The sequence below is a fragment of the Vulpes lagopus genome, chromosome 1, assembly GCF_018345385.1.
Source record: "Vulpes lagopus strain Blue_001 chromosome 1, ASM1834538v1, whole genome shotgun sequence".
Taxonomy (NCBI): Eukaryota; Metazoa; Chordata; class Mammalia; order Carnivora; family Canidae; genus Vulpes; species Vulpes lagopus.
Genome location: NC_054824.1, coordinates 132119386 through 132142946, shown reverse-complemented (window position 1 = coordinate 132142946; position 23561 = coordinate 132119386). Strand labels below are relative to the sequence as shown.

At 38.3% G+C, this 23561-nt stretch overlaps 1 protein-coding gene across 1 annotated transcript in view; it reads left to right on the top strand.

The window, feature by feature from the left end:
- Nucleotides 1-2613: 2613 nt before the first annotated feature.
- Nucleotides 2614-23561, top strand: part of RPRD1A (regulation of nuclear pre-mRNA domain containing 1A) — a 78856-nt gene continuing 57908 nt past the window's right edge. Inside the window, exon 1 of the mRNA XM_041749280.1 lies at nt 2614-2941. Within this exon, the coding sequence (XP_041605214.1) occupies nt 2791-2941 (151 nt within the window). The 5' untranslated portion in view covers nt 2614-2790. The remainder of the gene's footprint in view (nt 2942-23561) is intronic.

The following is a 23561-nucleotide window of genomic DNA, read 5'->3' as shown; positions in this document are numbered from 1 at the left end:
CCTGCCTTTCCTCCCTGCTCATGCTCTCTTCCTCTCTCTCAAATAAATACATAAATAAAATCTTTAAAAAGATTACCTAAGGGCATATACAGCTACAACCAATATTTTGAAAACACAGCAATAAGTAGCAATGTCAATAAGCATAGATCTAACAGCTTCCTATGGAAAGCCATGTTTCACACATAAACAGAATACTGTATAAGTCCAGAGCAGGAGGAGCCAAATCAGAATGAAGACTAAGACCGAAGAGTTGGTGCTTTCGCTGAGTCACTGAGAACAAAATCTAGATGGGGAGAGAATATATAAACTCTATGATTTTTTTTAAAAGATTTTATTTATTTATTCATGAGAAAGAGAGAGAGAGAGAGGCAGAGACACAGGCAGAGGGAGAAGCAGGCTCCATGCTGGGAGCCCGACGTGGGACTCGATCCCGGGACTCCATCCCGGGACTCCAGAATCACGCCCTGGGCCGAAGGCAGGCGCATAACTGCTGAGCTATGGGATCATAGCTCAGGGATCCCCATAAACTATGTGATTATAAATAATATAGATTAGTAGTGTGATTGCTAAATAAGGCATTCAAATCAGTAAATGATACAGGTAAGAACTTTTTACATACATTGAACTGGTTGGGAAAGAAAAGAAGGTGGAAGTTATGGTGGTCATTAAATTTCAAATAGAATTGAAGTAGAGAATAAGCGAGTGTGAAGAATTGGAATCTTAGGTGAAGACATAATTTGGGAGATGATATGTAGCAATTTTGGTGGCTGCAGGGTTCATGGAAGGGAATAGCGCTAAAGCTACTTTAAGGTCTCAGAAGACAGATAAGTTAAACTCTGCTTAAATTCAGGCTAAAAACTAGATTAAGGGGATCCACAGGTGGCTCAGCGGTTTAACGCCTGCCTTCAGCCCAGGGTGTGATCCTGGAGTCCCAGGATCGAGTCCCACGTCGGGCTCCCTGCATGGAGCCTGCTTCTCCCTCTGCCTATGTCTCTGCCTCTCTCTCTCTCTCTCATGAATAAATAAAAAAATCTTTTAAAAAATGTTATAAAAAAATAAAAATAAATAAAAACTAGACTAAACAGATGGGAAAAACAAAAGGATGTACGATAGGGAAAGAAGAGTGAAGAGAAGGAAATAGATATTGGAGTGAGAGGAAAAGAGAATAGCATTATCTCACCTCTTTTTTTTTCATTATTATCTCACCTCTTGAGGTATCCTCTGAACCTCAAGTTGCAGTAACATTAAAAATGGGAATGATAAACTATAATCAAACAAAAACCATATATATATTTTTAAAAGATTTTGTTTATTTATTCATGAGAGACAGAGAGAGAGAGAGGCACAGACACAGTCAAGAGGGAGAAGCAGACTCCATGCAGGAAGCCAAACTTGGGACTGGATCCCAGGACTCCAGGACCAGGCCCCTGGGCTGAAGGCGGCGCTAAACCGCTGAGCCCCCCGGGGCTGCCTCTCAAAACCATATTTAATGCCTACTTGGTGTAAAGTTCTTGAACAGTGCTTCTCAAAACCCAAGAATTCCTATGGTTTTTCATTTATCTTTTTTGAAGTTTATATTAATATTTGGAATGTGACAGTATCTTTCTGCTCCCTTTGTGAACTCATAGTACTGTGTCAAAATGTATAGGTTTTTCCTAGATCATATGTCATTTGTCACACGTCAAAATACTGGATTAATTATGGATTTTGAAATTATTTTTTAATTTTATCAGGAATACATAAACCAATTCTTGTAAAAAATAAAAACAGTATACACATAGCTTAAGGGCTCCAATTCTGATCCTCTCTTTGACACTACTGTTAATGTAGTATGTATTCTCCCGGACTTTTTGCCATGCATTTACATACTTATGAACTCATATACAATATACACTTTTATTTTTTCAAGATTTTATTTATTTATTTAGAAAGAGAGAGCATGAGCGGGGACTGGGGAGAGGCAGAGGCAGAGGGTGAAAAGAATCCCAAGCCGACTCCTCGCTGAGCAGGGAGGCCAATGGGGGAATTCAATCCCACAACCCCGAGATCACAATTTGTGCTGAAATTAAGAATCGGAGGCTCAAAGGCCTGAGCCACCCAGGTGCCCCACAATATACACTTCATAAACAAATGTGTATTTTTCACCCTGGAACTTAAAAAAAAAACCCTCCAATCTACCACTGGATTTATTAATCTTTTAAACTGCTACGTGTATTCTGTAATATGCAGTATCACAATTAATCTATTTATCTGCTGTGAATGAGCCACACCCAACTAGCCTACAGCAGTGCCGCTGTTTCCCTAGCATTGAGAGCAATTAGCGAAATTACAAGGTCACAGGGAAGGTGCAATTTTAAAGTATATCACACCAAATAGTCTTCCAAATTGGCTGTATCAATTTGCACGCCTATGCGGAGATTTTTAATCACCCCTTTTTTAACATAAGGCTCTACCCCAGAAAAGGTGCAGGCTGGGCAAGCCCCCCCCCCCGCCAAAACCCCGAGGGCACGCCCCCTCGTGCGTCCCTTGCGCCTGCTTTGGCCCCGCCCTTCCGCTCAGAGGCCCGTCGCTTGGCCTTGCCTCTTCCGATGGGCGGGACGTGGAGGGGCCCTGACGTCACTACCGGCCGGACGCCATCTTGCTGGTCTGCGGCCGGTCTTGGATGTGGCGGCAGCGGTGGTGAAGGCGTGGGGAAGGGTGGGGTGAGGGGGCGAGGCCGCAGCGCGGGCGGCGAAACTCTCCTCCCCTCAGCCCCACGGCGTGGGACGGCGTGAACGCGGTGTCGGAGGGATGTCAGCCTTCTCTGAGGCGGCGCTGGAGAAGAAGCTGTCGGAGTTGAGCAACTCGCAGCAGAGCGTGCAGACCTTGTCCCTGTGGCTCATCCACCACCGCAAGCACTCGCGGCCCATCGTTACGGTGTGGGAGCGGGAGCTGCGTAAAGGTGAGTGGCCCCGCCACCCGGCCTGTTCCCGGGTGTCGCCGGGACCCTCCTCGCCAGCCCCATTCTCCCAGCGACCCCAGCTCCCGGCTGCCCGGCACCGCCCTGCCCGGCGCCCCGGGCTCCCTGGCGTCGGTGGTCTGCGGGCTGGGAGGAGCGGCGTGCACCGCGCTTCCCACAGAACCTGCGCTTAGTAGGTATTGTTGCGTAAGGATTAGAGGATTAAACGATAATAACGACAACAAAACAAACAAAAACCCCATTCTGACTAAACACAGAGGCAATAGCCAGGGGCTCAGGACTCTGTCGCTGATGGGGGCCAGAAATTCAGTCAGGTATTTTTTTCATTCTCTTGATTATAATGGAGGATGGGGGTGGAAAAGGGAAGTGGAGAGAGAAAACGATGGGTGGCGTGGGGATGGGAGTTAATTCCATCATATCTATAACACATCAACTCAATCTCGTAAAATTCGTAGGGGAGTCTGAGTTTTGCAATTGGGGAATCTAAAACTGCATCTCTGCATGATTCAGTGGGAGAACCCTGAATTTGTAGATTTTAGAGGACTAGGATTCGGGGAATTCATGAATGTCTGGGTTGCAATTTCCTCACCTCGAAATGAAAACGTTAGATTGAGTGATCGAAAGCCCTTTTTGCTCTATGATTATGTATCTCTAGGGCAGCGTGCTTGTTTGCCAAAACATTAGTTCTCCTTGAAATGAAGTAAACTTCTTTGAGCAGTAGTCTGTTCTCACTAAAATACTCAGAATCATTTCAGTTCTGCAGAGCAACTTTTATCTGTAAGAACTGATTCTATGTCAGCGTGACTGAAAATAAAAATTTTTCATTTGTTTATAGGGTCTTGATTTGCACCTTAATTCATTGGGTCGAGAGAACGGGAACTCATTGTTTCAGACATCCTGATGTAGCCATATGATGGTTATTTACTAATTAGGGGTTTTAGCCACCGTATTTAATCAAAATAGATGCTTTGCTTGTTTACTGACCCGTAAGAAATCTGTATGAGGTATGGATATAAGGGCTAAAATATGGCATTGGCTATACGGAGGGAGAAAACTTGTACTTAGGTATTTGCTTGTGTGGTTTTTTTTTTTTTTTTTTTTTTTTTTGCTTGTGGTTTTAATGTCTTAGGAGAAGTTGACTTAGAACCCTGTTTTTCAGTTCATATATAAGTGTGTGTGTGTATTGGCACTCAGGGAAGAGTTCATCTTCTGTGAGTGGCCAGAAACGTTTGAGAAAGGAATAGGTATATGAAGGTCTGAAAAATAGTTGTGAACTCTGAAAAGGTAGTAATTGTCTTTGCTTCTCCTATACTGTCCTAGATTTCAAAATAAGCAAAAGGCTTGGAGGGAAGAGTTTTAGAAACACACATAGTCAATAAAGGATTGATACCCAGGCTATCTTAAAAACTACCAGAAATTAATATATAAATAGCAGTATTGTTAAAGGCATTGCACATGAGAGAAAACCTGAAAGGCCAATAAACGATAGATAATAATAATCAGTAAAAAATAAACCAATGAGGTACCACTTTATACCCTTCAGTGTGCAAAAGTAAAAAAAGTATGACAGTATCAAGAATTGGTAAGGATGAGGAGAAACAGGAACTCTTATACTGCTGGTTTGAGTGTAAAAACGAGATCAACTTAGTGACCTCTTAGGAAGTTGAAGGTACAATCATCTTTGACCTAGTAGTCCTCCTTCTAGGAGTGTATCCTAGAAACTAGTATCTGTGCTCAAGAAATTTTGTGTATTGCAACTTCTTAGTAACAAAATTAGGACCTGTTGGAGTATGGATAAATGTAATATTCACAGAACAGAATCCTGACCAGTAGTTGTCATGAAACAACATGACTGAATTAAAAAACAACAAACAAGCAAAATGCTGAGCTAAGAAAGCAGGTACAGACAATATGCCATTTGGTAAAGTTTGAAAACATGCAAAAACAAACAGTACTCTGTTTTGTTCACAGATACCTGTGGTTACAATTAAACATGCATAGTAATGATTAACATATTGCAAGATAATGGTTACCAAAAAAGGGAGAGAGGAAGTGAAAATGGATCTGTGTTAACCTTGTATTTCATATATATATTTTTTAAGATATGATGCATGTGGGAAAATGATAAGATGTTCTATTAACTGGGTTTGAGGATATTCCCATACATTTAAATGCTTCATTATTAGGAAAAAAGAAGTCATATAAATAGATGCTTTAAAAGGAGAGTGGTGTTGAGTGATCATGGGGGTGGGGGTGGTGGTGATCATGCTGCTGCTGCTGCAGTTTTGTTTGGTCTTGGATTATCTGCCAAAAGTTTTCTTGGCATGACTGTACCTTTGTAGGACAGAGCCTCTGTGTCCCCCTCACCCCCACTGTGGAATTTTGCTCTTCAACTTTCGGATCCTGCATCGCTTGTAGCATAAAGATAAAGAATAATTTCCTGAATATCAGGCTTTGTTTGAGCCATCTTACTGTGATATTGTGAATTCTCACATTATCTCTACAAAATGTGTTTATAAAAGGAAACGATCAAACTTGAAATAAGTCAAAGAATAAACTCAGTTGAACATTTTATATTAAACTTGACATTCTTTCTTGAAATATTTAAAGGAGACAAAAGTGTAACACTAGTAGGAAAAATTACTGTTCAATATATGAGAATGAGTAGGTAAAATGATGTCACAGACGGTAATCATTCACTTTTGAAGATTTCCTTTCTTGTTCTATCTTCCTTATTTTTGCCTCCTTTAAAGGAGAATTTCTGGAGAGGAGAAAAAAAAGAAATTTCTGTTTAGAGGGATATACCCCAGCCTTTATGAGGACTAATGTAGCTATAATATCCCTGAGAAATCTAAGAGTGTAACCAAAAACAGGAGGATTTTGTTGTTTTGTAACAGCTTTATTGAGATATAATTGACATATCACACAATTCACTCATTTAAAGTATGTAGTTCAGTGGTTTTAGTATATCATACAGTTGTGAGTCTGCCACTACAATTTTAGAATGTTTCATCACCCAAAAAAGAAAACTGCCTTTTAGCGATCACCCCCGCCCCCCACAATCCCTTCCACCTTCCCCAGCCCCTAGCAACTGTTAATTTACTTTGTCTCCATAGGGTTGCCTCTTCTTAGCATTTCAGTAAATGGAAGCATACAGTATGACATTTTTCATGATTGACTTCCTTTGGTTAGCATTAATGTTTTGCCAGCTCATCCATGTTGTAGCATTTATCAGTATTTCATTCTCTCTTTTTTTCTTTTTTTTTTTAAGATTTATTATTTACTTTGGAGGGCATGGATGGGAAGGGGAGAGGGAGAGGGAGAGAGTCTTAAGCAGACTCTAAGCTCTGAGTGGAGTCTGATGTGGGCTCAGTCTCATGATCTTGAGATCATGACCTGAGCCAGAGTCAGATGCTTAACCAACTGCACTACCCAGGTGCCCCAGTAATTCATTCTTTTTATGTCCAAATAATAATACATTATATGAATTTATTCATCAGTTGATAGATATTTGGGTTGTTTCCATGTTTTGCTATTAATAATATTGCTCTGAATATTTGTGTACAAGTTTTTGTGTGGATGTGTTTTCATATTTTTTGGGAGTATACCTAGGGGTAGAATTGCTAGGTCATGTAGGATATCTATGTTTAACCTTTTTTTTTTTTTCAGGCATTTTAAATTTTTTAAAATTTATTTATTTATTTATTTATTTATTTATTTATTTATTTATTTATTTATTTATGATAGTCACAGAGGGGGGGAGAGAGAGAGAGGCAGAGACACAGGCAGAGGGAGAAGCAGGCTCCATGCACCGGGAGCCCGATGTGGGACTCCATCCTGGGTCTCCAGGATCGTGCCCTGGGCCACAGGCAGGCGCTAAACTGCTGCGCCACCCAGGGATCCCCTATGTTTAACCTTTTGAAGAACTGCTAGACTTTTCCACAGTGACTGCATCATACATTCCTACCAGCAGTGTAAGAGGATCTAATTTTTCTATATCTCTGCCAACAGTTATATTATCTGTCTTTTGATTATAGCTATTCTGTTGGGTGGTAAATTGGTGTATGGTTGTGGTTTTCTTTTGCATTTCTCTTTTGGCTAAGGATGTTGAGGGTATTTTCATGCGCTTATTGGTCATTTGTATGTTGTCTTTGGAGAAATGTTTGTTCAGATCCTTGCCTTTTTTTTTTTTTTTTTTAAGTATGCTCCACACCTATCATGGAGCCCAGTGCAGAGCCCAGTGCAGAGCTTAAACTCAGCACCCTCAGATCAAGACCTGAGATCAAGAGTTGGACATTTAACCTACTGAGCCACCCAGGCGCCCTGATCCTCGCTCATTTTCAAATTGGGTTTTTGTTTTTTGATTAAGTTATAAGTGTTCTTTATGCATTCTGGATACAAGTCCCATGTCAGATCCATGACTTGCAGATTCTTTCTCTCATTCAGTGGTGATTTCTTCCTCTCTTACCAGCTAGCTGTGTTTTGAATGCAATTATTTTAAACGCTGACTCCGTTTGGGGCTGAATTGTAAAACTGTTAACATCTATCACTAATTAAATTACATATTACATTCATTGCTATGGAAATAATGACCATGAACATAACAGAATTTACAAAACAACACTGACATTTGGCCTTTTTTTCTACACATGAACACAACAGCAACAATCTGTGAGAATTGTGGAAAACAAGATAGATAGGAAGTTCCTTCCAGTCGAGAGTTGCTGCCTTCAGTAGTCTAGTTGGTTGAATCCTTTACACTGGCTTCTGGTATGTTTTTCATATTTGAGTCCTAACAAAATCATAATTGCCTCAACCCTTTAGAATATATTAATTCATCTTGTATTGATTATCTTTTATGTGCCAGGCATTGGCTATTCCAGTTCTTACATATCAAATGTATTTCAATAAAAAATAAACATATAAGAAAAAGAGTTTGTCCCTGTCATCATAGAATTTAGTCTCATGGGGAGAGCTAGCAGTAAGCAAGAAGATTATAAATATAAAGTTGATTTATTTAGTTATTTTTAAAGATTTTATTTATTCATTCATGAGAGACACAGAGAGAGGCAGAGACATAGGCAGAGGGAGAAGCAGGCTCCCTGCAGGAAGCCCAATGCTGGACTCGATACTGGGACCCTAGGATCACACCCTGAGCCAAAGGCAGACGCTCAACTGCTGAGCCACACAGGGACCCCTAAATATAAAGTTTAAATTAAGTTCATTAAAGTAGGAAAACCTTAAGTGGTTAAATGGTGAAGGGAATTAACTTTGTAAGGTGACTTTTACTAAAAGACCTCTAGGGAGGGGCACATAGTCCTGAGAATATGGGAAGACACTAAGGGGAGAAGAAGTAAGATGCAAAGAGCCACACCTGGGATTATTCAGCTGGTGAATGCTTGTTACTACTTTACCAAAAGTGACACCTAAAATATTATTTAGAAGTTAAATTTTTTTTTTCTGTGTGTAATCATTTGCTAAAATCAGTACTTTGTGTTAAGTAAGCTGTATTAGACATCTTTCAGGGAACTAATTATCACTTTATATCATATGGAGTGCGGATTATGTGTTGGTTACAAAGTAGATAGTGGGCTCCTTTAGGTGATGGTTTTCCTTTTTTCAGTTTTTAGCCTGTATAACCCTAGCATATTGCCGTTGATAAAGGTCTTTTTTTTTTTTAATTTTTTTTTTATTTTATTTATTTATGATAGAGAGAGAGAGAGGCAGAGACATAGGCAGAGGGAGAAGCAGGCTCCATGCACCGGGAGCCCGACGTGGGACTCGATCCTGAGTCTCCAGGATCGCGCCCTGGGCCAAAGGCAGGCGCCAAACCGCTGCGCCACCCAGGGATCCCCGATAAAGGTCTTTAAATATGTTGAATTAACATTTATATTTGTGAGTATGATTAGGTTTGTAAGAAGTGTTAAAATAAGTACAGAATATTCTTAGCAGCTCTAATTTATTTGGTTTTAAAACAGTAGAAAAGGTAAAGAACATTTTTGTTTGCTCTGAAAATGGAGCAATATAAACATATAAAACAAAGAAGTTCTATTTTGACAGTTCAGTGTCTTTTATGTTGTTTGATACTGTTATTTGCTTCTTGTTTTAGAGTTAGAATTGAACAAGTAAGTTAGACAATATATATATTTGTTTCTTAAGTTCTGCTACTTAAAAGGATTTGATGCTCCAAACTGCATGTCTTATGAACTCCCCCCCATGTGGTCATCACCCAGCTTCAACAGTTATACTGTTAATAACTAAAAAAAAAAAGCTACTTTCTTAAAATATCACCAAATATCCAGCTAGTCTTTGTTTTCTTCATTGTCTCACTTTTTTTTTTAAAGCCATTTGTTTGAATCAAGGTACAAGTAAAGTTCATTCATTGTATTTGATCGTTGTTTTCCTTAAGATCCATTACATGTATGGATTCCTCTCTTTCATTTTACATTTATTCTTTGAAAAAAACAAATTTGTTGTTTCATAGAAATTCTCTCAGTCTAGATCAGGGGCTCTTGGGCTGTATGATTGAAGGACATCTTTACTGTCTTAAAAATTATTGGGGTGCCTGAGTGGCTCATTCGGTTGAGCATCTGACACTTGGTTTTGGCTCAGGTCATGCTCTCGTGGTCATGGAATTGAATCCCACATCGGGCTCTGCGCTCAGCTCAGAATCAGCTTCAGATTTTCTCCCTCTCCTTCCTGCTCATCCTCTCTCTCTAAAAATAAATAAAATCTTTAAAAAAAATTATTAAGGACTCAAATCTTTCATTTATGTGGGTTTTAGTATCTAGTTGCAATTATATTAGAAACTAAAACATTTAAAAATATTTACTTAATATTTTAAAACTGCAGTGCTAAATTGACTTCATGTTCATAGACAGTAACATACTTAATGAAAGATAACTATTTCCTAAAAATATTAGGGAAAGGAGTGATTTACAGTTTTGCAGATCTTTATGTCTGTCTTAATTGAAGCCAGCTGGATTCTCTGTTTGCCCTTGCATTTAATCTTGCTGTATTGTATATCACATGACTTCTGGAATACACCACTCTACATGTGTGAGAAAACTAGAATGAAAAAGGCATACTGTTAAAAAATAAAAGGCAAATAATGTCTTGATATTACTGTGAAAATTGTTCTGACTTCATGACTGTGAAAATGTCTTGAGGACCCGTAGGGATCCATAGACCATATACTGAGAACTAGACCATTTCCGGTAAATTGGTAATTCGATCAAGAGGCTAGGATACCTTGCATTGCCTAAAGGAGGCATTACTTTGCCTTAAGCGGACATGTTCCCTCCAAATATTAATTCCTTTTCTACTCAGTGTGAACTTTAACTGAATTTATGAGATTTTCCTTTGTCTTGTAATATTTTTAGGTTCTCTTTCCTACAACATAAGCTTTTTTTTTTTTTTTTAAATGTTCATTTGATATTTTTGCTGCTGTAAAATTTTAAGCCAGTTACCCTTAAATTTCTAATAAAAATGAAGGTGTACTTTAAACAAACATAGTATGATAATCCATAATTTTACAGATGTGTTTTGGATAAAATGAATTTTTTATTTGAAATATACCAGTAAGTTAACCCTATTGGTTTCCTTTATTCCTCAAATATCTATTAAGAGAGCTCCTGATTGGCAGGATGAGCACTGGGTGTTAGGCTAAATGTTGGCAAATTGAACTCCAATTAAAAAAGAGAGAGAGAGAGAGAGCTCCTGCCCTGTTGCTAGACCAAGGGATGATTTCAGCAGATAAGACATACATAGCTGTCTTTATGGAATTTACATAGCAGTCAGGGAAATGGACTCTATTAAATTAGTACCTGCACAGTGATAAAAGGAGAAACCTAACTGGGAAACTAGTCTAGGCAATCAGGGAAAGCATCTTTGATATGTGACTTAAAATATGAGAATTTACTAGGGGTTTACAAAATATATAGACAATTTTTACTGTTGCTTTAATCATTTAAATGTGGTTTTATGTAGAACATACGTTACTTGGCATTGTAAATATAACATTTCAGTTCATGATTCCTTTTTGGAACTAGGCAGAACAATAAAGTAAATGTTTTAGATAAATTTTAAATGTTCTGTGTCTACAAAGAACTTTAAGTAATTTAAGATATTTTAAATCTTTTTGTTCGTAAAATGTATTAAGAGGCTTATAATGATGAATTAGTCACCTTGATTTTTTGGCCATTTTTGGTTCTGTAGCATAACTCTTGGCTGCTGTCAGGTACCTATTAGTCTTATTCTTCTTTTTATAGCTTTTCCTTAGTCCTTTCTTTAATAACTGAGAAATTGTGAATTTTACTGTGGTTATGTTAATTGCTTTGACTTGCCAGGTGTTTTGAAAAATACACAGCTATATTTTAGTAATAACGTGCCCATAATTTAAAAATCAAAAAGGAAAAAAGTTTATAAAGAGAGGAGTAAGACAGACTCTTTCCCATTATTCACTTCTTTACCCGTACATTTTCCCCACCTAAAGTCAATTTAACAATTTATGTCTTTCCAGAATTTCTTATGTATATATAGTCATATATATATGTTACAATTTCCTCCTCTCGTTAGACAGATGGTAGAGTATTATATAGAACAACATTAAAAAAGAACAATATAGATTTCTCTGTGCATTGCTATTTTCCCTTTCAATTTATCTTTCAGATTGTTACATGTTTTTATCTATGGTGTTGCCTCATTTAAAAAAAAATTACAGTGTTGGGATCACCTGGGTAGCTCTTTTGGTTAAGCTGTGAACTCTTGATTTCAGCTTAGGTCCTGTCAGGGTCCTGGGACTGAGTCCTGCATGGTTTTGTACTCAGCAGGAGGTCTGTTTAAGGATTCTCTCTCTCTCTCTCTCTGCCTCTCAAATAAATAAGTGGTTCTCAAACTTGTTCAGATACCAGTTCTTGATACTTTATAAATGTTAGTAAAGACCATACTGATAGGCATACTTCACTTTAAAATAACTGTGCCAAATGTATCTTCATTAATTCTAGTACTGGCTAATAGAAGGAAGTATCAAAGGATTAAGCCACATTATGCAAAAAGACTTAAAACTGAAAAAAAAAATTTTTTTATATTTTGAGAAAATGGCTTGCATTGGTTGATTTTTGTGATGGCTCACTTTTTGGTCCAGCTCAAAATATGTCATTCTGCTTCAAGAGCATGGCTTAAAATCCTTACCTATTCAACAAATTGTCTTTTTTTTTCTTTTTTTTTTTAGTATTTGCACAAGTTATAATGTGTACTGTATTCTGTTTCATCGGGTTTTTAAATTTAAATTTTTTAATTTATTTAAAAATTTTATTTATTCATGAGAGACACACAGAGAGAGGCAGAGACGCAGGCAGAGAGAGAAGCAGGCTCCATGCGGGAAGCCTGATGTGAGACTCAATCCTGAGACTCCAGGATCATACCCTGGGCTGAAGGCAGGTACTTAACCCCTGAGCCACCTAGGTATCCCTCATTGGGTTCTTTTTTAAACAAACTAAATTTGTTTGGGTAGTCAAGAGCCATGTTTTGCTGATGAAAAATTCGGTTTTCTTTTTTCTTTTTTTTTTTTTAATTTTTATTTATTTATTCATAGAGACACACAGAGAGAGAGAGAGAGAGAGAGGCAGAGACACAGGCAGAGGGAGAAGCAGGCTCCAGGCAGAGAGCCTGACGCGGGACTCCATCCAGGGTCTCCAGGATCACGCCCTGGGCTGCAGGCGGTGCTAAACTGCTGGGCCACCGGGGCTGCCCAAAATTCAGTTTTCTTATAAGAGTATCATGAATTATTTTGAACAGTACTTGTGATGGTTAATTTTATGTGTCAGCCTGACTGAGCCATGAGGTGGATAGATAGATATAGGATTTCTTAAAGTAATTTCTGGAGATTTAATATTTGAATCTGTAGACTGAGTAAACCAGATTGCCCTTCTTTAATGTGAGTGACCAAAGTCAGTTGAAGGCCTGAATAGAATAAAAAGACTGACACTTCTGTGAATAAGAAGAAATTCTTCTTGTCCTATTGGCTTCTTTTCCTGCCTTTGGACTCAAACTGGAACATGGACTTTTCCTGGGCCTTGAGCTGGCATTCAGATTAGAATTATACTGTCAGCTCTCATGGGTCTCCAGCTTGCTGCCTGCAGATCTTGGGACGTGAGAGCCTTCATAATCTAATGAACCACTTCCTCTTAATATTGTAATCTCTTTATATGTATATACATGCTCATTAAGTAATATAACAACTTTATTTAGATTTACTCCAATTTAGTAAATCACCTCTATTTATTATGGATTTAATCCAAGAAAGCTATTTGAGAATTTTAAAAATGCAATTGATATGCTATAACTAGCACACAGAAAACTTAATGATTAAAAATAATTTCATTTTATGTATTTATTATTACTTTTTTTTTTTTTTTTTTTAAGATTTTACTTACTTATTCATGAGAGGCACAGAAAGAGAGGCAGAGACACAGGCAGAGGGAGGAGAAGAAGCAGACTCCATGCAGGAAGCTGGATGTGGGACTCGATCCTGGGAATATGGGATCAGGCCCTGAGCCAAAGGCAGATGCTCAACTGCTGAACCACCCAGGCATCCCCCATTTTATGTATTTATAATTTGGTGTTATATCTACTTTCTACCATCAGTATGTTGATGACTCAGTGATCTCAGTGATTCCTTTTGCATAGTCCCAGTCTCAGTGTTGTTGAATGGTATTTCTTGAGCACTACAAACTCAGTTTGCACAAAGCATCCCTTTATGTCATCTTTCCCCACTTCTTTTTTTTTTTTTTTTTTAAGATTTTATTTATTCATGAGAGACACACACAGAGAGAGAGAGAGAGAGAGAGAGAGAGAGGCGCAGACACAGGCAGAGGGAGAAGCAGCAGGCTTCATGCAGGGAGCCTGACGTGGGACTTGATCCCAGGTCTCCAAGGTCACACCCCGGGCTGAAGGCAGCGCCAAACCGATAAGCCACCCGGGCTGCCCCCTTTCCCCACTTCTATCCCATTGTTGCTCCTTTTTATTTTCTTTTTTAAAAGATTTTATTTATTTATTCATGAGAAACAGAGAGAGGCAGAGACACAGGCAGAGGGAGAAGCAGGCTCCATGCACGGAGCCCAATCAGGCCCTGGGCCGAAGGCAGGTGCTAAACTGCTGAGCCACCCAGGGATCCCCCCACTGTTGCTCTTCTTGGCTTTCCTATTCCAGCGAAAGACATTACTGTCCATCAGTAACCTAAGCTTAGAACTTTTAAGTTTGTCCTGAGCCCTCCGTATACATACCTCATCTTCAGCTGTTTTTTTGCTATTTTAGTAATATCTCTACTGCCCACATCCTCCTCTTTAGTAGCACCTCTGCAGTAGCCTCCCATCTGATTTCCTTGTACTTAGCCTCTTCAGCCAACCAGTTGTCCTACTTACTAATGTTAACATAGAATTACCATATGACCCAGTAATTCTGTTAGATACATATTCCAAAGAATTGAAATATTTAAATATTCAAACATATACTTTACAAGAATGCTTATAGCAGTGCTATTCACAATACCCAAAAGGTGGAAACAACCTGAATGTCCATCAGTGGATGAATAGATATATGTAGTGTGATGGAATATATACAATAGAATATTATTCAGCCATGTAATGAAAAGGAATGGAGTGCTAATTCTGCTACAGTGTGGATGAACCTCAAAAACATGTGAAGTAGAAAGAAGCCAGACACAAAAGGTAACATATTTTATGATTACATTTGTATGAACTATCCAGAGTAGATAAATTCAGAGCTAGAAGGTGGAGCCAGGAGCTGGGGGGAGGGAAGGAATGGAGAGTGGGTGATTGTTTAATGGGTCTGAGGTCATTTTTGTGGGGATTGTGGGGTGGGGTGTGACAAAAATGTTTTGGAACTAAATGCAAGTGATGGTTGCTCAACCTTCTGAATGCACTAACTGCTGCTGAAATATTCACTTTAATGTGGTTAATTTTATATGAATTTCCCTTTTTAAAAAGTGATATAAACACCTGCACATTTATGTGTTTATATGCTTTTATATGCACTCTCTCTCTCTCTCTTTTTTTTTTTTTTAAGACATAGTGCTTGAGCAGGAGAGAGAGGCAGAGGGAGAGGGGAGAGAGAATCTTAAGCACACCCAGTATGGAGCTCCATGTGGGGCTCAGTCTCATGTCTCTGAGATCATGACCTGAGCTGAAATCAAGAGTTGGACGCTTAACTGATGAGTCACCCAGGCACCCCATATATACTTTTTCTATTTTGATTCTGTCTCCTAACCTCAGAGCTCTGGTGTAAACTCCTTTCTGCAGCTTACTCTAATCTCCAGGAAGTTAATTGTCCCATCTATAGTCCCTAATCCTACTTTTTTTGGGATGAGGTTTTTTTTGGGGGGGGGGGGAATTCCAGTTAACATGCTAAATTTATAACAATGTAGTTTGATACCAACTTTTTTTCAATAGCACACAAAAACTGTTCTTACACAGTTGTCTCCCCCCTTTATGTTATTGTCACAAGTTACATCTTTATAAGTTGTATGCCCATCAAAAGAATTACTGTTTTATGCATTTGTCTTTTGTGCATGGGAAACAAAGAGTTACAAACCAAAACATAATACTGGTTTTTATAGCTATGTGTGTAGTTGCCTTTGTTGATGATCTTAATTTATATGGCTTCTAGTTACTATCTAATGTCCTTTCATTTCAGCCTGCAGGAGTCTGTGTAGCATTTCTTGTAGGACAGGTCTACTAGTGATAAACTCCGTCAGCTTTTGTTTAGCTTGAAATGTTTTAATTTTAGTACTGAAGGATAGTTTTGCCAGATTTCTTTCAACAGTTTTTTCAAATTTATTTTTTATTTTTTATTTTATTTTATGGCATCTCACTGCCTTTTGGCCTCTATAGTTTCTGATCAGAAGCTGGCTGTCGATCTTAATTGAATTTCCTTTATACATTACAGTGTGTCATTTCTTGATGCTTTCAAAATGCTTTGTCTTCTAGGGGTGCCTAGGTGGCTCAGTTGGTTAAGTCTGTCTTTTGCTCAGGTCATGATCCCAGGTCCTGGGATTGGGCTCCCTGCGCAACAGGGAGTCTGCTTCTCCTCGTCCCTCTGCCCTTCTCTACTCTTCTTTCCCTGCTCATGCACGAGTGCTCTTTCTCTCAAATAAATAAATACAGTCATAAAAACAAAACCAAAATTCTTTGTCTTCTGAAAGTTTTCTTATGACGTGTCTCAGTGTGGGTCTCTCTGAGTTTATCGCACTCTGAGTTCATTGAGGGATGCCTGGGTGGCTCATCAGTTGAGCATCTGCCTTTGGCTCAGGGTATGATCCTGGAGTCCTGGGATCAAGTCCCATATCAGGCTCCCTGCCTGGAGCCTGCTTCTCCTTCTGCCTATATCTCTGCCTCTCTCTGTGTGCTCTTGTGAAAAAATAAATCAAATATTTAAAAAAAGAGAGAGTTCATTGAGATGCTTGGATTTGTAGATTCATGTCTTTACTAGATTGGGGATCATTTTTGGCCATTGTTTCTTCAGGTATTCTTTGTGCACCTTCCTCTCTCTCTCCTGGAATCCCTGTAATATTTATGTTTGTTGTATTGGTAGTGTGCTACAGAACCCTTAAGTTCTGTTCACTTTTCTTCATTCTTTTTTTTTCTGGTCCCAGACTCCATGTCAGTGGTCTTATCTTAAATTTGCAGAATCTCCCAACTCTGACATACTCTGTGGTGTTGTGGTGTCACCTCCCAAGTACTTTATACTGCTATTCTTATAGTACTTATTGTCCAGTATTTTAATGGTTCTGTGTAGAGTTTCTTATTATTGGAGGACTGAGCCTCTTCCTTTGTTGCCTTAGAATCTAATCTAGCACAAGGCTGCATACTCAGTAGATATGTGTTGAATGAGTTATTCAATGAATGTTGAAAAATATGTAGAATCTGAGATTTTTAGAGTTGGAGTATTGCAGAATGTTTTGGTGTTTCTTTTAAAGGCAGTGCCTGATTTAGGAACTTCTGACATTTTAAGGCCAATAATGCATTTCAGTTATGAACATTTCCCTTACTGAGAAAGACTTGGAAAATTTCCAGCATTTTTTTTTATCATATTATTCTGTTCTTCCTGTATTTATCAATTCTTAAGATAAATTCTTAATTTATCAAATCTTAACACTTAATTCTTTAGTGTTTCTTAAAGTGTTGTTGGTGGATCACCAAGACTCTTGTAAGGGGTATATGAATCTACAAGGTAAAAATTATTTCCATAATACTTCTAAGACTTTTCCCCCCTTTCAACTGCTGATATATGCTGTGATAGTGTAAAAGCAGATGTGGGTGAAAACTGGTAGTGCATAAATATTAAGGCAGAGGGATCACTCTTTACTAAAATTGTTTTTCACATGATGTTCACAGCTAAACTATCACTTTTCTGACTGCTAATCAAAGCAGTTCACACTAATTTTGTTCTGTCTTGACCCGTGTGTGTGTGTGTGTGTGTGTGTGTGCAGGTGCACATTTCTTTATTGTGGTAAGCTACACATAATATAAATTTACCATTTTAACCACTTTTTAAATGTGCAGTTCAGTGGCACTATGTACTTTCACATTGTTTTGCAGCCAACATTGCCATCCATCTCCAGACCTTCTTTCATTTTCCCAAACTGAAACTCCATATCCATTAAAAAATAACTCCCCATTCTCCCCTCTCCCAACCCTAGCAACCACCCATCTACACCCTATGGATTTGACTACTGTAGGTACTTCATAGAAGCGAAATCATATAATTTATTTTTGAATGTGTGTGACTGGCTTCTGTAATTTAGCATGCCTGCAATGGATGAAACCATGTTGTAGCATATGCCAAAATTTCTTATCTTTTTAAAGGACGAATAATACTTCATTTTATGTATATACCACATTTTGTTTATCTGTTGATGACACTAGGGTTGCTTCCATCTTGTGGCAATTGTGTATAATGCTGTTATGAACATGGGTGTGCAAATATCTTTTGAATCGCTGCTTCATTTCTTTTTAATATGTATCAAGAAGTAGAATTGCTGAGTCATACATTAGTTCTGTGTTTAATTGTTTGAGGAATCACTATACTGTTTTCTGCAGCAGCTGTACTATTTTATATTCCTACTTATGTAGGAATGTGTACCAGGTTCCAATTTTTTTAAAAGATTTTATTTATTCATGAGAGACACAGAGAGAGAGAGAGAGAGAGGCAGAGGGAGAAGCAGGCTCCATGCAAGGAGCCCAGTATGGGACTCAATACTGGGACCCCAGGATCACACCCTGAGCTGAATGAAGGCAGATGCCCAACCACTGAGCCACCCAGGCGTCCCCCATGGTTCCTATTTCTGCACATCCTTGCCAAAGCTTATTATTTTTTGTTTTGTTTCTATTTTTGAAGGCAATTCTAATGAATTTGGAGTAGTAGTATCTGTTTGGGGTTTTAATTTTTTATTTCCAAAATCACTAGTGATAATTCTATAGGTAAAGGTTATTTCTGGGCTATTTTGTTCCTTTGATCTACTTGCCTGTCCTTATGCCTGTACAATACTATTCCAATTAGTGTAGCTTTCTAGTAAGTTTTGCAGTCAGGATGTACGAGTCTTCCAACTTTAATTTCTTTTCTAAGGTTCTTTTGGCTATTTAATACACTTGAGAATCTATATGAATTTTAGGATTTTTTTTTTTATTTCTGCAAAAATACCATGGGGAGTTGAATAGGGTTTGGATTTAATCTGTAGGTCACTTCAGGAAGTAAGTACCTTAACAATAGTTAAGTCTTCCAACCTATGGACATGGGATCCATTTGAATTTACGTCGTCTTTCATTTCCTTCAGCGGTGTTTGTAGCTTGCAGTGTATAAGTCTTACACTTGTTGATTCAGTTTATTTCTGTATTTTGTTGTTTTCATATGATTATAAATGGAATTGTCTTTAGTTTCCTTTTTGAGTTATTATAATTTACAGAGGCTTTTGGGACGACTGGGTGGCTTAGTTGGTTAGGCATCTGCCTTCAGCTTGAGTCATGATCCCAGGGTCCTGGAAATGAGTCCTGCATTGGGCTCCTTGCTCAGTGGGGAGCCTGCTTCTACTTCTGCCTGCTGCTCCCCCTGCTTGTGCTTGTGTGCACATATGCTCTCTTTCTCTGACAAATAAATAAAATCTTTAAAAAAAACCTGACTTTTGAGTGCTGATTTTGTATGCTGCAACTTTGCTAAATAGGTTTGTTTTTTGTGGCATCTTTAAGGTTTTCTACAAGTAAAATCATGTAATTTATGAATAGTTTTTTGGAAAACTTGCATGTGCCACATTAGGCCTGACAACTTCCCAGTACTTTTAAACACTTTTCTAGTGACATCAATAATGATATTTACACATGTGACTTTTGATCCTGCCTGATGAAATGAAATTTTTCAAAATTATTATTGTGATACTGCCTAAGAGTTGGAATGTCTCTGTAACTCTGAACCAGTATTTTTCAGAAGACCAATGCATGGTGTTACAAAATGATGCATGAATAAAAGATCCATTCGAAGAGCATGATAGATAGGATTTTAACATAAGTTTTTAAAGTTCATTGATATGTTTTAGGATTCCATATTAGAATTTAGAATTTAGAAAATAGAATTTATTTATTCATTTGAGAGAGAGATCACAAGCAGCAGGGAGAGGGAGAAGCAGACTCCCTGCTGGGAGGGAGCTGACTCAGGGCTTGATCCCAGAACCCTGGGATCATGACCTAAGCCGAAGGCAGATGTTCAGCTGACTGAGCCATCCAGCTGCCCCAGAATCTTTTTAAAAATTAAAATTTGTTGAGTTTTGTTGTAGTTTCAAAAAAGAATATCAACAGTTATCTGTAATAGCTATTAAAATACTTGGACTGATTGTATCTGGGTGAAGCCTGATTTTTTTCATTACTTCTACTGAAACAACATTATCATGGTTTATTTAATAGAGAGCAGATAATGAGAATCCAGCTATATTCTGTTGAGCTGGAGGTTTGCAAAAAATGTATAACAGAGCTCTTTTTACTTTTAAGTTTTGGAAATACATTTTTTAAACATTATGTTAATTACTTTTTTATTACTATTTTAAAATCAACCAATATATATTTTAAAGTTCTTCTGTTTTAATTTTTAATAAGGTAAGCATTGGTAAGTATAAGCTATGTGAAGAAAATCTCTTTGTGGGATCCCTGGGTGGCGCAGTGGTTTGGCGCTTGCCTTTGGCTCAGGGCGCGATCCTGGAGACCCAGGATCAAATCCCACGTCGGGCTCCCGGTGCATGGAGCCTGCTTCTCCCTCTACCTGTGTCTCTGCCTCTCTCTCTGTCTCTCTGACTATCATAAATAAATAAAAATTTAAAAAAAAAATTAAAAAAAAAAAAAAGAAAATCTCTTTGGTCTCAATAATTTGTAGGACTATGAGGGGCTCCTAAGAGCAGAATGTTTGAATACTGCTCTCAGATTAATATATATACCATGAAAAAAAAAATATATATATATACCATGAATGTTTTATATTAGTTTTGTTGTATTTAATCTTAATCTTGCCTAATTTAACATAATAATTGTTTTAATTTTTAGTTTGTTTTTTTTTTTTAAGATTTTCTTTATTCATGAGAGATACAGAGAGAGAGAGAGAGAGACAGAGACACAGGCAGAGGGAGAAGCAGACTCCATGCAGGGAGCCTGATGTGGGACTTGATCCCGGGTCTCCAGGATCACACCCTGGGCTGCAAGTGGCGCTAAACTGTTGCGCCACCAGGGCTGCCCAATTTTTAGGTTTTTAAAAAAATTTTTATTATTATTTTTTAATTTTTTTTAAAGATTTTATTTATTTATTCATAGAGGCACACATTTAGAGAGGCAGAGACACAGGCAGAGGGAGAAGCAGGCTCCGTGCAGGGAGCCCTATGTGGGACTCCATCCTGGGTCTCCAGGATCACACCCCAGGCTGCAGGCGGCACTAAACCGCTGCGCCACTGGGGCTGCCCAAAAAAATTTTATTTATTCATGAGAGATGCAGAGATATAGGCAGAGGGAGAAGCAGGGAAGCAGTCCTCCCTGCAGGGAACCTGATGCAGGACTCAATCCCAAGACTAGGGTCACACAACCTGAGGTGAAGGCAGATGCTCAACCACTGAGCCAGCCAGGACCCCCTGTTTTAATTTTTAAAGCTTTAGCCTTCAGATCTTTTGGGGTGAAATCAGTGAAATTGCTATCACTATCTGTTAAATCAATATGTAAAGACTGTATGAAGTTTCTTTCAGTTATCTTTTTTTTTTTTTTTTTAGGATTTTATTTATTTATTGAGAGACACAGAGAGAGGCAGAGAGAGGCAGAGACAAAGGCAGAGGGAGCACCAGGCTCCATGCAGGAAGCCCGACGTGGGACTTGATCCCAGGACTCCAGGATCATGTCCCAGGCTGAAGGCAGTCACTAAGCCACTGAGCCACCCGGGCTGCCCCTCAGTTATCTTCTTAAGGGAGTTGCTTGTACACTGATTTTAGGCCCTGAAACTAGAGGTATTAATGTGAACATTTTAAAAATACTGTTTAGGGATCCCTGGGTGGCTCAGCGGTTTAGCACCTGCCTTTAGCCCAGGGCGCGATCCTGGAGTCAGGGGATCGAGTCGCACGTCAGGCTCCTGACATGGAGCCTGCTTCTCCCTCCTCCTGTGTCTCTGCCTCTCTCTCTCTCTCTCTCATAAATAAATAAATCTTAAAAAAAAATAAAAATTAAAAAATTAAAAATACTCTTTATTGAGACGCCTGAGTAGCTCAGCGGTTGAGCATCCGCCTTTGGCTTAGGGCATGATCCCAGAGTTCTGGGATCGAGTCCTGCATCAGGTTCCCTGCATGGAGCCTACTTCTCCCTCTGCCTCTCTCTCTATGTCTCTCATGAATAAATAAATAAAATCTTAAAAAATACTGTTTTTAGGTAATTGTAGATTCACATTCAGTTGTAAGAAATAATACATCCTGTTTAGCCTTTGACAGCTTTCCTCAATGGTAATATCATGCAGAACTAGTTTTTATGATTTCAAAAAAAAATCAGATATTGGAAAACACCTGCTAGAGCTGTGATACTGACATTATTATAGTCAAGATACAGAACGTTACCATTGCCACAGGAATTTTCTTATTGCCCTTTTATAGGTATATTCACTTCACTACCAGCATACCACCTACTTGACTACAATTTATCCAATTTTTCTATTTTGAATTACGCTTTTTTTGGAAAAAAAAAACTGTATTTTAGAGAGAGAAGAGAAAGTGTGGACCCAGGGGGTTGGTAGTCAAGAGGGAGTGACAGAGAACCAGACTCCCTACTGAGCACAGAACCCAATGCTGGGCTCCATCCCATAACTGCAAGGTCTTAACCTGAGCCAAAATCAAGATTCTGATTCTTAGCTGACTGAGTCCCAAGGCAGCCCTGAATTATGCTTTTGATGTTGTTTAAGAACCTTGCTTAGCCCTGGATTTTGATTTTTTTTCTATGTTTTGTTCTAAAGTGTTTATAATTTTGTGTAAGTCCATGATATGTTTTGAGTCAATGTTTGTATAGGGTGTTAAATTTAGGTCAAGGTTTGGTTTTTGCATGTAGGTATTCGAAGTCTCTAGCACAGTTTGTTGAAAGGCTTTCTTTCGTTGAATTGCTTTTGCACTTTTGTTAAAATTGACTTGGGCTTATTTGTGTGACTTTATTTCTGGGTTCTCAGTTCTGTTGAACCATGTGTCTTTCCTTCCACCAATAGATAACATTCATAGTCTTGATAACTGTAACTACATATCTTGAAATTGAGTAAATGGATTCTTTCTACAGTATTTTTATTTTCTACAGTATTTTCAAAATTGTTTTAGCTATTCTAGTTCCTTTGGTCTTGTATACAGACTGTAGAATAATCTTGCCTATATTAATAAAAGTTATTTTGATAAGCATTCGTTAATGCTGTAATCAGTTTAGGGAGAATTGACATCTTTATTGCTTTGAGTCTTTTTTTTTTTTTTAATTTTTATTTATTGATGATAGAGAGAGAGAGAGAGAGAGAGAGAGAGGCAGAGGCACAGGCAGAGGGAGAAGCAGGCTCCATGCACCGGGAGCCCGATGTGGGATTCGATCCCGGGTCTCCAGGATCACGCCCTGGGCCGAAGGCAGGCGCCAAACCGCTGCGCCACCCAGGGATCCCGCTTTGAGTCTTTTAGTTCATAAACATAGCACATCTTTCCATTTCCTTAGATCTTCTTTGATGTTTTTAATCAACATTATGTAGTCCTATATGTGTTCTGTTGTTTTTGCACTTAAGCATTTCAGTTATTTTGAGCAATTTAAAATGGTATTGTATTTTTCATTTCACTGCCCATACATTCATTGCTTATATATTAAAATACAAGTGATTTTTAAGTGTTTATTTTGTTTTCTGTGATTTCATTGAACATAGTTATTAGTTCTTAGAGTTTTTTTGGTAAGTTTCCTTGATATTTTTCTGGGAAAACAGTCATGTCATCTGTAAATGGGTACGCTTTTATTTCTTCATCTTTGACCTCTGTTTTTCTTTTTCTTATGTTATTGAGTTTGCTGGCATT